Consider the following 17,699-nt stretch of genomic DNA (forward strand, 5'->3'; position numbering starts at 1 on the left):
TGATATTTGGATTTACGCGAAGAACTGATAATAAACCGTTGCAGCTTAAGGATCTACTTTTACTTTGTTAAATTAAAATTTTCAATTTTGTTGCATGTTGATAGCCCTAAGTGTATAGAATATAGCTGATTAGTTATAAGTTATACTTAAATGTAAAGGTTTATATTAATGAAAACCAAACTTGAAACTTGAAACGCTTTTTTCTCAAAACAACATTTTTGAGCTGGCGAAAGTAATAGAGCACACAATATTCAATAAATCACTTCCAATCTTTTTTTTAAATGTAAAGCAATGTTTTTTTCAATGGAATAGACAATAATCGCATCGATATCTACGAGTTTTTTTGCAACAAGAACTATTTAAAAAATTGAGGCAAAAATTGACTTTTTATAAAGGCTACTATTTTGTCAATTCATTTTTGAATTAATTTTTTGTAGTCTATTCCAGAAAGACACTCATATTGAGCAAAACAATGTTTTGTTTGATTGTTTTAGATGACTTTTACGGTCTCTAAAACTTCTGCCAAGAGATCATGTTTTGCGTACAGAGATTTTGACCATCTAATATTTCTTCACAATCAATATACAAAATCGACTTTAAAAAATTCTTAAATATACATTAAAGTATAATAAATAAAATACAAAAATAAAAAAGTGTATCTTTTTTAGTTTTTTTTTTTAAAACAAATTTCCAAAAATTGCTTTTTGTTAAGTTACAAAAATAAAATGGACCCTTAATTCACAATTTTTAATTATCCTTTTTACAAGAAAATATTTTATTGGATGAAAATAGCCATAATTAAACGATGCAACATCAGGACTGTATGTGTGATGGATGACCATTTAAATAAATTAAATTTAATTCAAATAAATTTAACTTCTTGATTTTGCTGTTAATCAAAATAGAATATTAGAGTAAAGTATTATAGTGTTGATAGAAAACCGTGTATTTGTGGCAGACTAGTATCAAATACTTTTTTACATCAAAACATCGTAGATTTGGTTTAATTTGCAGTAGAGTTTGCATTTATTTTTAAAAGGTAATTCTTTCAAAATTTTTAACAATTTGTATAAATATTTTTTTTTTATGTGTTTGCTTTATTTGCGCTGTATACAATTTTATTGTGACAATTACTACAACTTCTGTTGAAACATATTCACAGATCACGAAGCAGAAGCAGAGACCGCAGGCGTTCGCGATCCCGATCCCGCAGTAGGTCACGTAGCCGTGACAGAGATCGCAGGCGCTCTTACAGTCGCAGTCGTAGTCGCTCACGTTCGGACAGCAAGAGCTCACGCGGTAAATCACGCTCGCGCAGCAAGTCTCCAGACAGACAAAAAGACAGTCGTTCCAAATCCAGGTAAGAATTATTTCAAAACTTTTAGAAGGTTTTTCAACCTAAAACGGTAAAGGAAAACATAACTTTTCGTTTATTTATATCTTTTGAAGGGAGATCCCAAAAACGCTTTTTTTAGGAGGCCTAAAAAAAGCGTTTTTGGGGGAATTTTTTTAGGGTGGAAAAAAATAACCAAGTCTAGCGAACTTTTTGGGATATTTTCATATATATTTGAACATCATAACAAAATTTTTTCACCGAGAAATAATCAAATGCAGTCGATTTAGGTGCACATTTGTAGAGCATCTCGCAATTGAAGTCTCCTGTTGGTGGGAAAGAAGCAGGTCGTAATTCTTGTCTGAAACAGAAAAATCAAGTAAAATTCTAATTTTTATACATTTCTCTTTTAAGTGAACTATGAAAAATCTGAAAAAATTGTGAAATTTAAAATTATTCTAAGTTTGAGGAAAAAACGTGCTTTTTGGAAAAAAAATCACTTCAATTTGCTGTAAAAGTTGTTTAAAAATTTTTTTCACCAATTTTTTTTAGTTTAAATAAAAGAGGATACAAAACTGAAGCTAACAAACTTTGGTTTGTTTCGATTGGTCGTCTGCTTTTCTTGTAATCACGCCCACCAGTTTATAATAATCGTAACAATGAAAACTCGAGAAAACGCACTTCAAAGTTTTAGATCAGAAAAAAAATTAATTTTCGATTACTTACAGTAATAATACGCTATTCCTGCTCTATAAAGTAGACCTTCAACTTCCTCAAAAAACTCGTTTTGGTGAATTTGCTCAAGTCTACGGGCGTGCGAGCTTCCTTGCTGGAAAAAGACTGACGCCTGTTTTCCCTCTCGATCCGTTGTGCATCGACGTTATTCGCAAACATCTTGCATGTCTGGCCGACTTTCAAGTCGAGCAACTGCATTGTACTTAGAACTGCAGAATATTCTTTGTTGAACATTCCTGCAGTCATGTATGCAGCTATTTCAACGATTTTTTGGCCAGAATTTAGATGTTTCGGGCTCATGCGTTAGACAGTCGATTTGAAAGATTCGTTTGAATTTTGCGTGTGCCCGCTTAAGCATCGCGTTAAAAGTTTGTCATTTGAAAGCTCTTTGTAGATTGGGCGAATGTGTTCCTCGACGTTTTTATCAATTAATCTAGCAGAATGCTTGAAAGATGCAAGTTGATTTGTGGCTTTAGCTTTGCGCCATTCACACCAGCTGTCGGCGCCTGTCGGACAATTCTCGTGGCGAGGAGATTTATCACTTGAACAATAATGATCCAGCGTTGCCATTATAGCTTTTTTCATCTCTTGGACAGAATTAATATTTCTTCTAATTGCCAAACCATAATAGATTGTTAGCTTTTTAATGACGCTCTCTGTCAGACGCTTTTTACCCCCGAGCTTCTCTTGCTTCTTTTTATTTTATTTGGAGTCGTGTATCTATACGCTTTTGTACGTGTCCCACGCACTCATTGTTTGTAACAGTGCAATCGTCACCGTATGGATTTATTTTCAGGATACCAGTAAAAGTTTTTGAATCGCCGTCGCCGATGTAATTAGTATACTTTACTCCAACTTTTTCAACAGATCTCAAAAACATTTCCACGATTAAATCCACCTCCATTATTTCTGCTGAACCATCGTGATTTGAGGAGCATGATTCATTATGATCTTCATACCATTCCTCAAATTTGTCGTCGTCTAATGTGTGTGGTTTTTTTTGGCACATGAGTGACAATACGCACTTTTTACGATAAGGTCGATTACTTTGCCAGAGTAATATGCAATGAGAGTTGTTACACCGAACAATGAAGTAAAGCCACGTTTTTTCCAAGATTCATCGCCGGAAACTTTTAAATGATTTGCAGTTCTCTCATTTTTTTACATTTTTTTGTTGCTCTTCTTTGACAGCTTTTTCACAGACAGTTTCGAACATTGATTTCGCCGTTGAGTGAAAATGCTGCACTATTTTATCGTACGTTGTTTTCACCAAACCTTGACATATATCCATAAGTCCACAAAACACATTGATGCCTTCTCGTCCAACACCAAGAAGCCTCATAACGAACACAATTGTCTATTTATTTTGTAACCGGTGTTTATTAACGGTCTTGAATTGATTTTTCGTCGACCGCACATACATGATAATATAATTTTGAAACCTAAGCCTCGATGCCCGCTCTCTGCAAATGTTATATTTTGTTTACAAGATCTGCAGATTACTATGTCAGAAATTGCAAGAAAAACTGTAAGAAATTCAATTATTCTGTAACGGTGACCTGGATACACAATTATATTTTCAGTGCTCGCGGTCGGAAATTTCTTCTCACTACTGCTTGTGTTGCACTCTGTATCGTTTAGTCCAGTTGTGAATCGATTGCCGTGGAATGTGCGTTTTTGTGAACGATCATTGCTCGATCTACTATCTTTAGGATAACTTGCCATGATATTCTTGTGATGTGCATTCGCTAAGAGTCAGAGCAAAACTAACCGTTGACGCTAGAAGCAGCTCAGTAGAAGCACATACACAGAGAGGTATTATATACTTTTATAATCCGTACTATTGTTCGACACGGCACTACTACGAACTCAAAATATTGTTCCGAATGACCGTTGAATCTTTTCAGGTATAAAATTTAGAATAGTAGATCGAGGGAAGGGGCGCGCGCGCTCCAGTCTGCCCGAGCGCTCGCATACCTGCTCGACGCCCCACCGCTTTCAGTGCTTCGAAAATACTGCGAATTAACCTCTATAACTTTGGATACATATTCTTAGATATATTAAATATAGATTTAAGCAATTAAAAAAAACGATTTTGTTGTGTTTTATCCGAAATTGGTAATAAGATCCGGTCAAGAATAAGACACCGTACATTTATTCTTAAACGTTTACTGAATCGGAGAAGAGCGTACGTTCTCGGAGACGGATCGACACGGACTGCCTGCGTGAGCTCTCCGGCGTGAGTTTGCAAAATCCGAGTAATTGTAACATAGCCGCCACATCTTCTTAGTCCTTTCTGAAAACGCCCGCTTAATTCGAAAACGTATACTACCTAGGTAATACATAACAGCTCTTCTCCTTGTAAATTTGGAACTCAAAATACAAAAGGAAAACGAAGAAGAAAATAATACATTTTTAAAACGGTGATAAGTACGCTCCATATCTTTCTGGGGGTTTCCTATTTCGTTGTGGTTGGCCCACGGAAATCGCATTTGATTGTTGCTTATTAATGCTCGTGCTCGTGCTCGTGCTCGTGCTCGTGCTCGTGGTAGTCGCGTGTAGGACATCGGCTTTAGCAATACTCCCTTCCTACACGGAAAAAAGTTTGGCGCTACAGAAGCACTAACTAGTGCAACAGCTGTACGGAATGAGAGGGCGCTGTTGCACTCTCCTTTGGCACGGCAGCTTTCTTAGTTTGGGAGCTCTGGTGCCCCAATTTCGCACCGCAGCAGTCCCAACCTTAAAGTGCAATGGCTCTCTCTGCACTGGGGACTGTAGCAGTACATGTGTTGTAGCAGACAGGACCTCTCTAATGATTGCAATGTATAATAGCAACACGAATAATTCGATTTGTGGTAGTGTAACTTTTTACTTAAGTTTTAAATCAGCCATAGTAATAAAAGACTTTTAATAGTAAAATCCTTCTCAAAGTCAGTATTTTATAATATTGTATTTGTACTAACCTACAATTTATACTGCAATAGTAAACTGGCAATATATTGAATAATTGTTTTATAATAACTATAATGTTTTATAATAAACTACAATATTTTTATAAGTATCTATATTTTTATAAGTATCTAGTTACACAAAGGTATTTATATTATTTTTGTTTACGAAGTATGGAAAATTAAGTATATAAATACTAAAACAAAAAATTTTACTTGTTTTAATAAATAACTTATTGAATTATAATGTTAAAGTCAATTCTCAATTAATGAAAACTAATTTTTTTAATCTGTAATTCTACATGTGATCTCAAATACTTATTTACACTCGCGGAGTAGCAGTTGTCTGTCTTTGGGGCAGCAGCGCTCCCGCAAGTCAGGGACAACAGTTCTCCCGGCGCTTAGTGCTACCAACTACCTAAAAGTGGCAGTACTGTAGTCCTAAACACGAAGTGGCGCTGCACTCCCACCTATAATGCAGCTGTAGTGCCAAACTTTTTTCCGTGTAGCAGTTCATGGTTTTTTTGGTTTTGGGATAGCATCCCGAGCGATCAGAGTCAAGATATTCTGATGTGGTTTCTGAGTGGTTCTCGAAAGACGCAGTAGTTACATGACCGTTATGATCAAAATCGTTAAATAACTTATTGCTATTAATGTGTTTCCTTATTTTTTTTATTTGGTTTATGTGGCGCTTCCACATCCTACCATCATCTAGCTTAACTTTGTAATGTAATTTACCAAGTCGTGTAAATATGCTTCCAAAACGCCATTTAATATTTTTATCCAAATATTCTTGCACAGCAACTCTTTCGCCCTTTTTTTAAACTCTTTAGAACTCTTTAGTTACAATACAATTTTCTACTATCTCTTTTTCGATATTAGTTTTAGGCAACATCAAATCCAATCTGCTTCTTAACCTTCTACCATACATCGCTTCTGCCGGCGATTTATTTAATTCCGGATGTGGAGTTAACTTATAGTGAAAAAGAAATTTCTGCAGATTAGCTTTGATATTTTTACTATTAGTATTTAATTTACGCATTGCTTGTTTAAATGTTTGTACAAAACGTTCTGCCATTTGTGGCTGGCCGGTACGGAGCTGTACGTTCATGATAGATATCATTATTTTTTAAAAAATCCTGGAAATCTGAGGCAATAAATGTGCGACCATTATTCGAGACTAAAACTTGTGGTAGACCAAATACTGCAAAAATCTCTGCACTTTTCTATTGTATTTTGTACAGACATGTCTTTTACCACGTGCACTTCCGGCCATTTTGTATACGAATCTACCATTATTAAAAAAATATGTCCCATGAAACGACCTGCGAAATCTATATGTATTCTATCAAACGGCTGTGATGCCGCCTTCCAGTGGTGTTTAATTTTACTCGGATTGTTACTGAAAGAAATGCATGCTTTACAATTTTTGGTTACTTCTTCAATATCTTTGTTTATTTTTGGCCACCAACAAAAATTTCTACTCAATTGTTTCATTCTAACTGTATCACAATGACCTGAGTGCAACTTTTTCAATACTTTATTTCTTAAACTTTCTGGAATAATTACTCTTTCTTTTTTAAAAACTATTCCATCTTGTAAGATGAATTCACCATCATTGTATCCTAACGGTACGAGACGGTACGACCCCTTCCTGTAGGGCTTGTCGAATTTTTTCTAGAAACCTATCTTTAATTATTTCCTCTCGGATATTTTTCGCAGTTACTGGTAATGTTTCTACATTTTCTATATGCAAGATATCAATGGCATCAAAATTTTCCACTCTTTTTTGCTGTATAGGCAACCGTGAAAATCCATCTGCGTTTCCATGCGCCTCGGATTTGCGATACTTAGGGCCAGTTTCACAAACGTCGGTTAACTGCTAACGGGAGGTTAATCGACTACCTATCTTTCTCTATATTATTATCTAAGGAGAAACAGAAAATCTATTAACCTCCCGTTAGCAGTTAACCGACGTTTGTGAAACTAGCCCTTAATATTGAATAAGTGTTCTAATTTTTTTTCTACTTTTTCTAAAATTTTGAATGGTACAGTACGATTTTTAATGAATATTGGTTTTGCATTTGGCTTCAATTTCAAATGTGCTTCGTGTTTTTTAATGCGAGTAAATTCTTTGCTCAAAACTTCTTTATATTTCTCTAATAAATCTGTAAGATTTCTCTTATTAAATTCATCTAATGTTTCAATGTTTTCTACTTTTATCAAACTATTTTTAACTTCTACTAATTTTTTAAATTGGGACTTTTAAACTGGACTGTATCCTTTGATTCCTTAAGCCGAAAACGAATTGATTTCTAAGCTCCGTTTGCGGGTATTCTCCGAATTTACAGTGTAAAGATAATTTCTGCAAGGCTGCCATGTATTCTTGCGCACTCTTGTCTGAGCGTTGTAAATGCTTTCTAAATATATATATCTCCGCGATTTCCAATGGCTCATAATATTCTTTTAATTTTTCCACCAACGCATCGTATGACTGCGTATGCGGGTCCACAGGGTCTAGCCGATCACATATTCCAAATGCTTCTACGCCCACAAAATGTAACAGGTAGGCTACTCGATCAGCATCCTCTCGGATTTGAAAGACTCGAAAGGCATTATCCAACCGTTGTAACCATCGTCTCAAAGGCTGGCGCGCCGGATCGAACACGTCGACTTGCAGTGGATTTGTGATTGCTACCTTTTGCTCCGCACTTGTTCACGGTACTGGGGTTTGTCCGCCCGAACGCGGTGTCGACGTCCTTGGTTTCCAATACCTCTATTTCTTCTTCTAATTCTTAAATTACACTTATACGTTCTACTTGCCACGTGGCGTTTTCGCCTATTCTTTTCTCAGACCGCCCGCCGAGGAAAGAAAAAAAATCTTTTCCTCCGTTTTCTTCCGTCTTTTTCGCAAGTGTGGGACGTAAAAAAAATCTCGTCCTCGTCGCCAGCTGTTGTGTTTTATCCGGAATTGGTAATAAGATCCGGTCAAGAATAAGACACCGTACATTTATTCTTAAACGTTTATTAAATCGGAGAAGAGCGTGCGTTCTCGGAGACAGATCGGCACGGACTGCCTGCGTGAGCTCTCCGGTGAGTTTGCAAGATCCGAGTAATCGTAATATAGCCGCCACATCTTCTTAGTTCTTTTTGAAAACGCGCGCTCAATTCGAAAACATATATTACCTAGATAATACATAACAGATTTTTTGAACCTTCTAAAGCAGGATCCCTCTTAATACGGGATTATTTGATATTATCACTTTAAAATAATAAATTAGATTTAGTTTTGGTACTATTTAGATTTCTCCTCGAAAGATTGATGATATGAAATGAATAAAATTTAAGCAAATAATGTTATTTAAAAAATAATAATTTTGCTTTAAAACGTTGCTAAATATTGATGTGGGAAAAATGTTTTAAATAATGATTTAAATGTAATAACATGGACGTTGTTTTTTTATATCATCTAAAAAGACTTATAATTTATTCATATTCAAATATTTTATATTTTTACACGAAAATGGTATGGTATGGTAAAACCTCATTTTCTAAATTAACGAATAATAGATATACTCTTACATGAAAATAGTACGGTAAAATTTTATTTTTTAATTTAAAATGTTCTTTGAATTCTTTTTTATGAATAGAGTTTTTCAAGTTCATATATTTTGTTTCCAATTGTTTAACATTTTTTTTCTTGTAAGACTTAATGCTATTTTAAAAAGTTATTTAAAGAAAAATGTATAACCAAAAATTTTGAAAAAAATTCAAGGATATATATTAATCATATTTAAAAATAAACATATTTAAGAACTTATTATTAAAATTTAATTTAAGTTCTTAAATGTGTAAAAACGATGAAGAACTTTTTTAATTTCGACAGAGCTTTCACATTAATCAGAATCGTTCTTTTTTTACAATTGATTGACTGTTTTGTCATGTGTTTTCAGAGACTGAGCTGATTGAAGAGTGTGCGAGAGGATAACAATGAGTGACCAACGCGTATCCAACGAGTGCCGAATAATCTATGTTGAGATTGAGAAAGAAAAAGGTATTCCATTACCCTCTATAGCAACACTCGCACGCTTCTTCACATTCTTTTATCATTTAAATACATACATTGGATATATATATATATATATATATATATATATATACACACATACATTTTGAATCAATATTATGTATTTCGTCAGTTTGAATACGTGATTAATTTCTCTATAATATAAAAATATTTTTTTTCTGTGCTTCTCCCTTATTCGCGCTATATACAACTTTGTTGTAACAATTACACTCCTGTTTCATAGTTAAATTGATCAATAAAATTTAATAGACTTCCGCTCGCGTGATAATTTAGCTTTGAATTATCTTTATATCCCAATAAGAAATTCTAGTTAGTATATTTTATAATATAAGACTTTATGTATTATCTTTCATAAAAAAAAAACTACGAACTTATATGTATTATTCGCTATATTTTTCATCGACGGAGATTAATATTACATACTGATAGCGCAGAGGTCTTTACAATATTTTATTCTATTTTTTATATAATCTCTATTCTTATACCAGTCTGTTATAGTATTATACTGGTACGCACTTTCAAATAATGTTGACAAACATTGTTTGCAAAAAAGACAAAATTAATTATTAAATGAAGATTCTTAGATACGAGTATATTAAAAACAAGTATATTGCTAAACGACTAAATTTTTCTAAATGAGACTCAGGAGAGGGTAAGAGTTGCTATGTAGATGTAAATTTGCAATTAGTATCCTATGAAATTAATATTTTTATTTTTTAATAATTTAATTTCAATAAGATTGACATAAATTAGTTACTTTTTAAGACAAATTAAACAATTACTTTTTGCCAGAATTAATATTTTAATATAATGTCGATTTATTAATATCAATTTGATAAACAATTAATTTTGAGTATAATGTAAAAGTGTTTATAGAATAATTTTTTTTTGGAGCTTTTATTAAAAAAAAAATAAAGCATTTTTGTGACATATTTACAATATTGAATAATTAATATTGAATATTGAACATGATAGTGTCTCTCCGTCTCTGTCTCTGTCTTTCTTTCCTTCCTACTCCCCCCCCCCCTCTCTCTCTCTCTCTCTCTCTCTCTCTCTGAAATAAAATACAAATATAATTTCTTTGAAATTAAAATACAATACAATAATTTTTTCAAAAATTAGAAAAGTATTTTAACTCTTTTATGTCTTCTAAATTACAAATAATGTTTGTCAATATTTTTAGATGTCCGTACAGATATTCAAGGGAAATCTTTTAATAACAGAATAGATTCAAAGTTTTAGGTTTATTTTCACGCACGACAATATATTTCTAGAAATAAGTTTTGCGTTGATAGGCAATTGTTCATGTAAGTTTGCACATCGTAGATTCATTTGTAATAAAGCGCAGTGTATTGCTGAGAAGATAAAACTGTCTACATATTCCTTGTTTTTCCTTGGTGAATTTTAATTATATAAATGGTTGATCCACATAGCGTTATTATTGAAATAATTTATTAATTAAAATATTACTATTAGAAAAAATAAAAATAATTTGTTAATTAAATTTAACTGTTAAAAATAAAGTATCATTATAAACCAGCTTTTACTAGAACCAGTTTTAGAACGCAATTTTCTAGGCACTATTAAAATAACTGCTTATTTAATTTTTGTTAATAACGAAGATTATCGTGTAAACTCTTATTAATTTTGTGCAGTGATTAGTTATAAAATATTTTTGATAAAACGAAAAATAAATTTGTTTTGGTATAATTTAATATGTACAATGTGTAAGCAAGAGATAACACAGGCACACAAAAAAGTGGTTTGGTCTGTATACCAAACACATGTATTCCTATGGATTTTGACCTGCTGAATCTAAATCTAAAGTCAGAAATGGTAAATTGGTTCGCTGTTCCGAACTAACTTCAAAAATCCACGGAACGAATACTTTAGCTGATGTGCTTTTAGCCTACATAACAAAAACGATTCGGAATCATTTCATGGAATTTTAAACCATTTTTTAAGTTGATTAACCTTACACTTGATAAACTAATTCTAACTACAAACTCGAATTCAGCATGTTAAAATTAGAGATCCGGACCAAAATCAAATTATGGTTTGGTTTCAGTTACGGTTTAATGAAATATTTGAAAACTGTACGGGTTTAATTTCAGTTTAATTAACAGATTCTAATTTCTTAACAAATAAAGAAAACAAAAAATCCACGTTTAAATTGCGATTGTTTTCAGTTCTGGTTCCACAGTTCTTAATTTTTTGGTTTTTAATAAATGATAATAATAATTAATAGTATTTAATAATATTTAATAGTAATTTAAATAATTGTAGAGTGAAGACAAGTGGGACTCTTTGTTTTTTTTTTTTTTTTTTTTTTTTTTTTTTTTTTTTTTTTTTGAAAGAAAGATGGCGAGAGGAAGAATTGTCATGGAGGAGGTGTGGAAGAAGCGGTTTACAGAAAGGGTGTCAGGAGATAAGAAAATGAACAGTACAGAAACGAAGGGAAGAGAGTGAGCCGGAGTAGAGTGATAGATGGTAGCAGGCGGCCAAATGAAGGAGATTGAGTGATCGATGCGTCGAGGTGAAGTGGAACGCATGGGCAGAAAGAGGAGAGAGACCGAGATATTGTGGCGCAGCCGTGCGCATGTGCAGAGGAAGAGGAGAAGCATCAGTGAACGGTAGGTTGATGAGCGAAAGTGGGGAGATACGAATAGATGGCGGTGAAAGCGGTCGATATATCGATATGATGTAGTGGAAGGAGCGAGAAGAGTCGAACACGTGAAAGGAGGTTAAAGAATAGAGAAGGAAGGCGGGTGAGATAACCGGTATAGGATTGTGATTGAGAGAAGGAAATAAAGCGAAGGAGAAGAAAAAAACAGAGATAGAGGGAATGGAGAAGTTGAGAAGTGAGATGAGGGATAAGAAGGTCCTTGGAAGAAGTGGTGAAAATTTTGAGAGTTGTGTACGAAAGTAAGAGGAGGGAGAAGAAGAGGAGAGAGTACGAGTGCAGAGATGCAGAGAAGGAGATGGAAAGAAGAAAAGAAAGATGCAAATGAGAAGGAAATAGAGAGAGGGATTGGAGAGAAGAGAGAGCCTGAGAAGAAGAGGGAGGTGGTTGTGGTTATAGGAAGAGTGAAGGGAGAAGAGAGCGGGGCTAGACGTGAAATTGAGACAGGAGGTGGATACGATGGAGAAGAATCTGAAAGGAAGAAGACAAAGAGTGAAAGTTTACAGTGGAAGTAGCGGAAAGGATAGATGAGAAGAAAAGAGAGCCGTGCGTTAGAGAAGGAGAGCAGGAGGAGAAGAGGAAAAGAATAAAGAGGGAGACCAGGAAGAGAAGGTGAGAGAGAAAGGAAAGATACGGACAAGGATTGTACGACGACGTGCAGGAGGAGGAAACTGAGAGCAAAAGGGGATCAAAAACGAGAAAAGAAGGCAGTATTGGAGGATAGGGGAGTCTTAAGAGTGAAGAGGAGAAGGAGTAAGTGGAGAGCAAGACAGGTGAGAGGGAGAGATGGGTAGAGATGGAGGTGTTAGAGAGGGAAAAAAGGCTAGGTGAGCGTGGAGGGGAGGGTGGGTAACTGTATGTAAGGCTGCCCAATGGCCAAGTCGCGAGGAGAGATGCAAAATGTCTTGTATATGGTTGTTGAAATTGTAAACCCTAAGGGGAAAGCAATAAAGACTACTATATTATAATTGTAGAGTGTAGAGGAAACAAAGGTTGACAAGGAGATGTTAACATCTGTTAACTGTATTTTCGAATGAGCCATGTATTTGAAAAGGGAGATGAAAAAGTAAAAACCGTGGCTTTTGGCGAATGAGCCTTAGTTTCTGAGAAAATTACATTTAAATATGTGCATTTTTTGCCGTTAAAGTAAGTACAATGAAAAGCCACTTTTCGGCATGAAGCGCGGTGGTCGTGGGTACTAAGTGCGCGCCTACTGTTTTGCGAGTTGAGTTCGAGACCAGTTGTAATAATTTTTTTTTTTTTTTTTTTTTTTAGTCTATATGCCAATTAAATTTGTTTTCTTTATTATTAAAAAAAAATTTGCGGTTTTAATAAATATAAATTTCTATAATTTTATTACAATAGAAAATAAAACATTTTTATTTATTATAAAATTCTGACATTTTTGCATAATATTGTGGATGAAAATTTACATAAAAACAATAGAAACATAAGTATTACTCGCACCATGAACATATTATAAATGCAACTCGCGTGTTGCAAATACATTTTTTGTTATGTACGTTGGGTGGAAGATAACTAATAAACATTATAAAATATGTCACATACATTTGCTAACTTTGTCGCGTACCAAGCAAATTTGATCATGTTTATAAATTGTGGAGAACGTAATAAATCATGTAGTAAATTGATATAGAAATATCTAGAAATACCTAGAAAATATCTTGCAAAATAATGCTTGGTACTCGTCAAAGTTAAAAAAATGATACATTGCGACATTGTACAGGAATGTCAGAATTTTATAACAAATAAAAATTATTTTTTATTATAATAAAATAGAAATTTATATTTATTAAAACCGCAAAATTTTATTTTAAATAAAAAAAATAAATTTAATCGGCATATAGACTAAAAAAAATTATTTCAACTGATCTTGAACCTAGATCGCACGGATAACAAAACAGTAGGCGCGCACTTAGCATTCATGGCCACTTACCAAAAAATGGCTTTTTATTGTACTTACCTTACCGGCCGAAAATGCACATATTTAAATGCAATTTTCTCAGAAACTAAGGCTCAATTTACCCAAAAACCGAAACACGGTTTTCAAATGTATTATGGTTTATTCGAAAGTACAGTTAGCAGATATTAGCATTTCCTTATGAGATAAATTGTCCCTATAAAGTTATTGTACTACAAAAAAGAAAAAAAGAAACGAGAGCCGATTGGAACCGGCTAAATACATAAAGGAACATCCTGAATTGTTTCTTTTATGTAGGCTAAAGGTACATGTGAGAAAAATACCAATTTTGGCAATTTGGAATTTAAAGCCATGTTTTGAGGTTAGGGATAACTTGGGACTTGATGAACTAATTTTGACCTTGTATTTGAATTCAACGAGTCAAAATATATAAAGAATTGTTAAAAAAAATATATAAAGAATATCCTGAATCGTTTCTGTTATGTGGGCTAAGAGTACACCAATGAAAGTTTGTTCCATGGATTTTTTTTTTAGGTTAGGTTAGCTTTGAATAGCGACCCAATTTACCAATTCTGACCTCAGATTTGGATTTAGCAGGTCAAAATCCATAAGAATACATGTGTTTGGTATACAAGTTAAACCACTTTTTTGTGTGTGCCTGTGTAATTTATGAAGTCACACAAATGTTCAACATTTTTTTATACATGTTTTTTCCTGACATATGTGACGTTTAAGTACGTGCCTCGGATAAAATATGCTGTATTTTATTTATTGTATCTAGTATAAAACAATATTATGCGCGCGCGCGTATGTATTACCTACTAATATATATGAGTATCTACTATATTAATTAAAAGGCGTAAGTCTATTTGCTGGCGATTGGCCGGCTCTTGGAAATGTCGCATCTTTTGGAAATCTAGGAGACATGAAGCTTGTGTATAGATCCTTGGATTCAGAAACGGTTTGCTGCGAGGTATTGAATTAGTCTCTCGCGAAGGAATCAATCGTGTATATTTTATGCAATTGTTACAATCAAAATTTGTCCGTTTTACAACACATGAATTTTATAAAACATGTGTCCCACATTTGTATTGTACACATCTGATTTATATTGAAATATTTTTAAATATAAATAGCAAGATTTATATACAAAAATAATTGACACACATACACACACACACACACACACACGCGCGCGCGCGCGCGCGCGAATACTATCGCACTATGGAATAAAAATTTGATGTGTATTGTACAAAATGTGTTAGTGTTTCATATATTAATTTTTGTGTGAATTTGTTGTTAAACATTTGTAAACTGATAAATGCAAGATGGACTAATTGTTAATTTTGATTGTAACATGTTTTTTTTTTTGTTTTTATATCGGCCTATTCGCACTTGTACCTCTACAGCCCCATAAAAAAATAGAGAAAACTACTCTCACACACGGATACGATATCCATATTCTCTGATAACTAAGTTGTGATTTTATGGTGCCACAGGCGGTGGAAAGGAGTGGCGTGGCGTGGGTGTAGCTGATGATGGGGTAGCTGAGAGTAAGCAGTAAGCCGAGTAGCAGGGGGCTGTAAGCAGTTTGCAGTAGCGAGAGAGAGCGGTGTTGGTGGTGCGGTGCGATGCAATGCGGTGCAATGCGGCGCGGTGCGACGCGATGCATTCCGTTCCGGTACGATCGTCTGGTGATCCGGTGGTTCGTTGAAAGCGGGTTTACAAATGATTAGGGATGAAAAAGAAAGAAAGAGGGAGAGACAGAGAAAGAAAGAAAGAGGCAAGTAGAGAGTGATATCGAGCGAGTGAGAGAGGGGGGAGGGGAGAAAGAGAGGGAGGGGGGATAGATACTAGAATTCATCTGCAAGTTATAAGAGTCATCGCGAGGCCACTGCAAACTTCCTCGGGTGACTTCATTGGGGATGCACTGTGTCCGGGTGCTAGCATCGCATGGCCTGGACTGTTATTAGGTCTCTCGAACAAACAGGCGACTGATTCATAGAACGTATTCATTGCTCGATCATCGATAAATGGAGTCACATGTTTACGGTAAACTATAATAGATTATAACGCATCATTGTGTCCGAAGTATGGCTTTAAAATGAGTATAATTAAGAAAACATGTTTTTATTCTAGCTTGAATAATTTGAATGAAAAAAAAACTGCTAATTTGCAGATAATTATTATTGATGAGATTATTGAGTATTCACGCAGTGTTGCGTGAAATGTTGGATATATCAAACAGACTTTAGAGGATTTTAACATCAATTTTTTTTAAAGAAATTATTATTTATTGTAATGAAAAAAGTCATTTATCACAACTTTTTAAATTTTTTCAAACATACATTTTTATAATTAAATTTTAAATTTAAATTTTTCGCAATATAATTCTTTACAGTATTTAGAGAAAGGGGATAAGATTTTTGTTAGCACATTATTATTAAATTAATTATCAATTTTAATCTTGTAAGGCCCAAGTTTGTTATAAAAGTTATATAATTTTTCTGCTTAAATTATCTATTTTATATTTCTGATTAAAAGTCACATCGGTTATATAATGCATAAAAACGAGAAAAATACAGAACATTTTTGAGTGATGAAACAAGGGTATCCTATAACTTAAAAATGACAGCCCCTGCACATAATAAATTTGTTTAAGTAGTTTATTTATTTAATTAGGCTCATTTTTAATAATTATATATTTATTATACTGTAACAAATACTTTTACTTTTAATTGGATTTAAATTGGATTTTCAGCAAATGCAACATGCACCCACTTTCATCAACACGCTGACTATATCGTTTTTTAATGAACTCATTGAGCTTTGATAGTATGGACAGTTTCATCAAGGCCTGCTTGAAGCAACTCTATCGATAATATTCTTAAAATTATGAAATTACGGTATATTTTTACATATTTGAATATATGGGTTATGGGTGTTCCGTTGAGTGTTAGAAGATTAATATTATAGTATTATTCTTGTCTAACTCATAACTGTTTTAAACATTCTTTGACGCGTACTTTGAGGAACTTAAATGGTATATAAAACATTAAAAAATCTTTATATAGCATGAAGATTTAATTATGACCGAGGTATGACAATTTATCTTCAATTAGTTTGTTTTTACATATTAGTATTACCTATATTCTTTTATTTTTTTTAATTTAAATTTCTTTCAAGAATGTATTGCACGTACAGTCCCTGCAAAGTAAATTTAAATTGGAAATGTGTTAACATTATAATATAAATAAATTATACAGGGTGACTGAAAATTTTTGACACAGCTTCCGAGACCGCGCAGAACTTGCCGTCGCTAGACTCGCGGAAAGTTGTTTACAACGGCAATACTTTTGAGTGGCCTTTACTTGGACACAGTGCAGACGGACACGTTGCAAATGGGCACAAAATAATGTACACCGTATATTTCTACATCGTAAAGTTGTACACCGCAAAGTTTTACATTGTAAAGTTGTACACCGCAAAGTTGTACATTGTAAAGTTATACACCGTACATTTCTACACCGTAACCGTGGCCACACACACACACACGCGCGCGCGCGCGCGCAGGAGGGGAATGCAAGAGGGACCTTTGCTCCCCCTCCCGCACTCACCCCGCTGGTAAGGGTGCCCTAAACAGAAGGATATAGAAATGTACGGTGTACAACTTTACAGTGTACAACTTTGCGGTGTACAAATTTGCGATGTATAAAATTCGTGTGTCCAAATAAACCGTGTCTATTTGAACCGTGTATATTATTTTGTGTCCATTTGCAATGTGTCCATCTGCACTGTGTCCAAGTGAGCCACTCCCATATTTTTTACATACAACTCCTCGTCATTTAGCGATGTCTCGTGGTCCTATCTCGCCGCATGCTTGCATTTGGTTAGCGAGTAGGCCTAGCGAATATGGCTATCTTTATAAATTAATAACTCGTTAACTCCTTGACTGTTATTGACTCTTTATG

At 34.0% G+C, this 17,699-nt stretch overlaps 1 protein-coding gene across 2 annotated transcripts in view; it reads left to right on the forward strand.

Annotated features, from left to right (window-relative positions):
* LOC105840232 (serine/arginine-rich splicing factor 2-like) overlaps positions 1 to 16,329 on the forward strand; it is a 45,935-nt gene extending 29,606 nt beyond the window's left edge. Inside the window, exons 3-5 of one of the 2 annotated variants that reach the window (XR_004963211.1) lie at positions 1,163 to 1,360; positions 8,970 to 9,070; positions 15,228 to 16,329. Coding sequence is in view for 1 of the 2 variants with exons in the window: in XM_036286738.1 (XP_036142631.1) it covers positions 1,163 to 1,360; positions 8,970 to 8,976 (205 nt within the window). In the remaining variant the exon portion in view is untranslated. Of the gene's footprint in view, positions 1 to 1,162; positions 1,361 to 8,969; positions 10,473 to 15,227 lie in introns of those variants that run through there. The other variant, XM_036286738.1, reaches the window with a different exon arrangement.
* The last annotated feature ends 1,370 nt before the right edge of the window (positions 16,330 to 17,699 follow it).

This window comes from Monomorium pharaonis, chromosome 5 (genome assembly GCF_013373865.1).
Source record: "Monomorium pharaonis isolate MP-MQ-018 chromosome 5, ASM1337386v2, whole genome shotgun sequence".
NCBI lineage: Eukaryota > Metazoa > Arthropoda > Insecta > Hymenoptera > Formicidae > Monomorium > Monomorium pharaonis.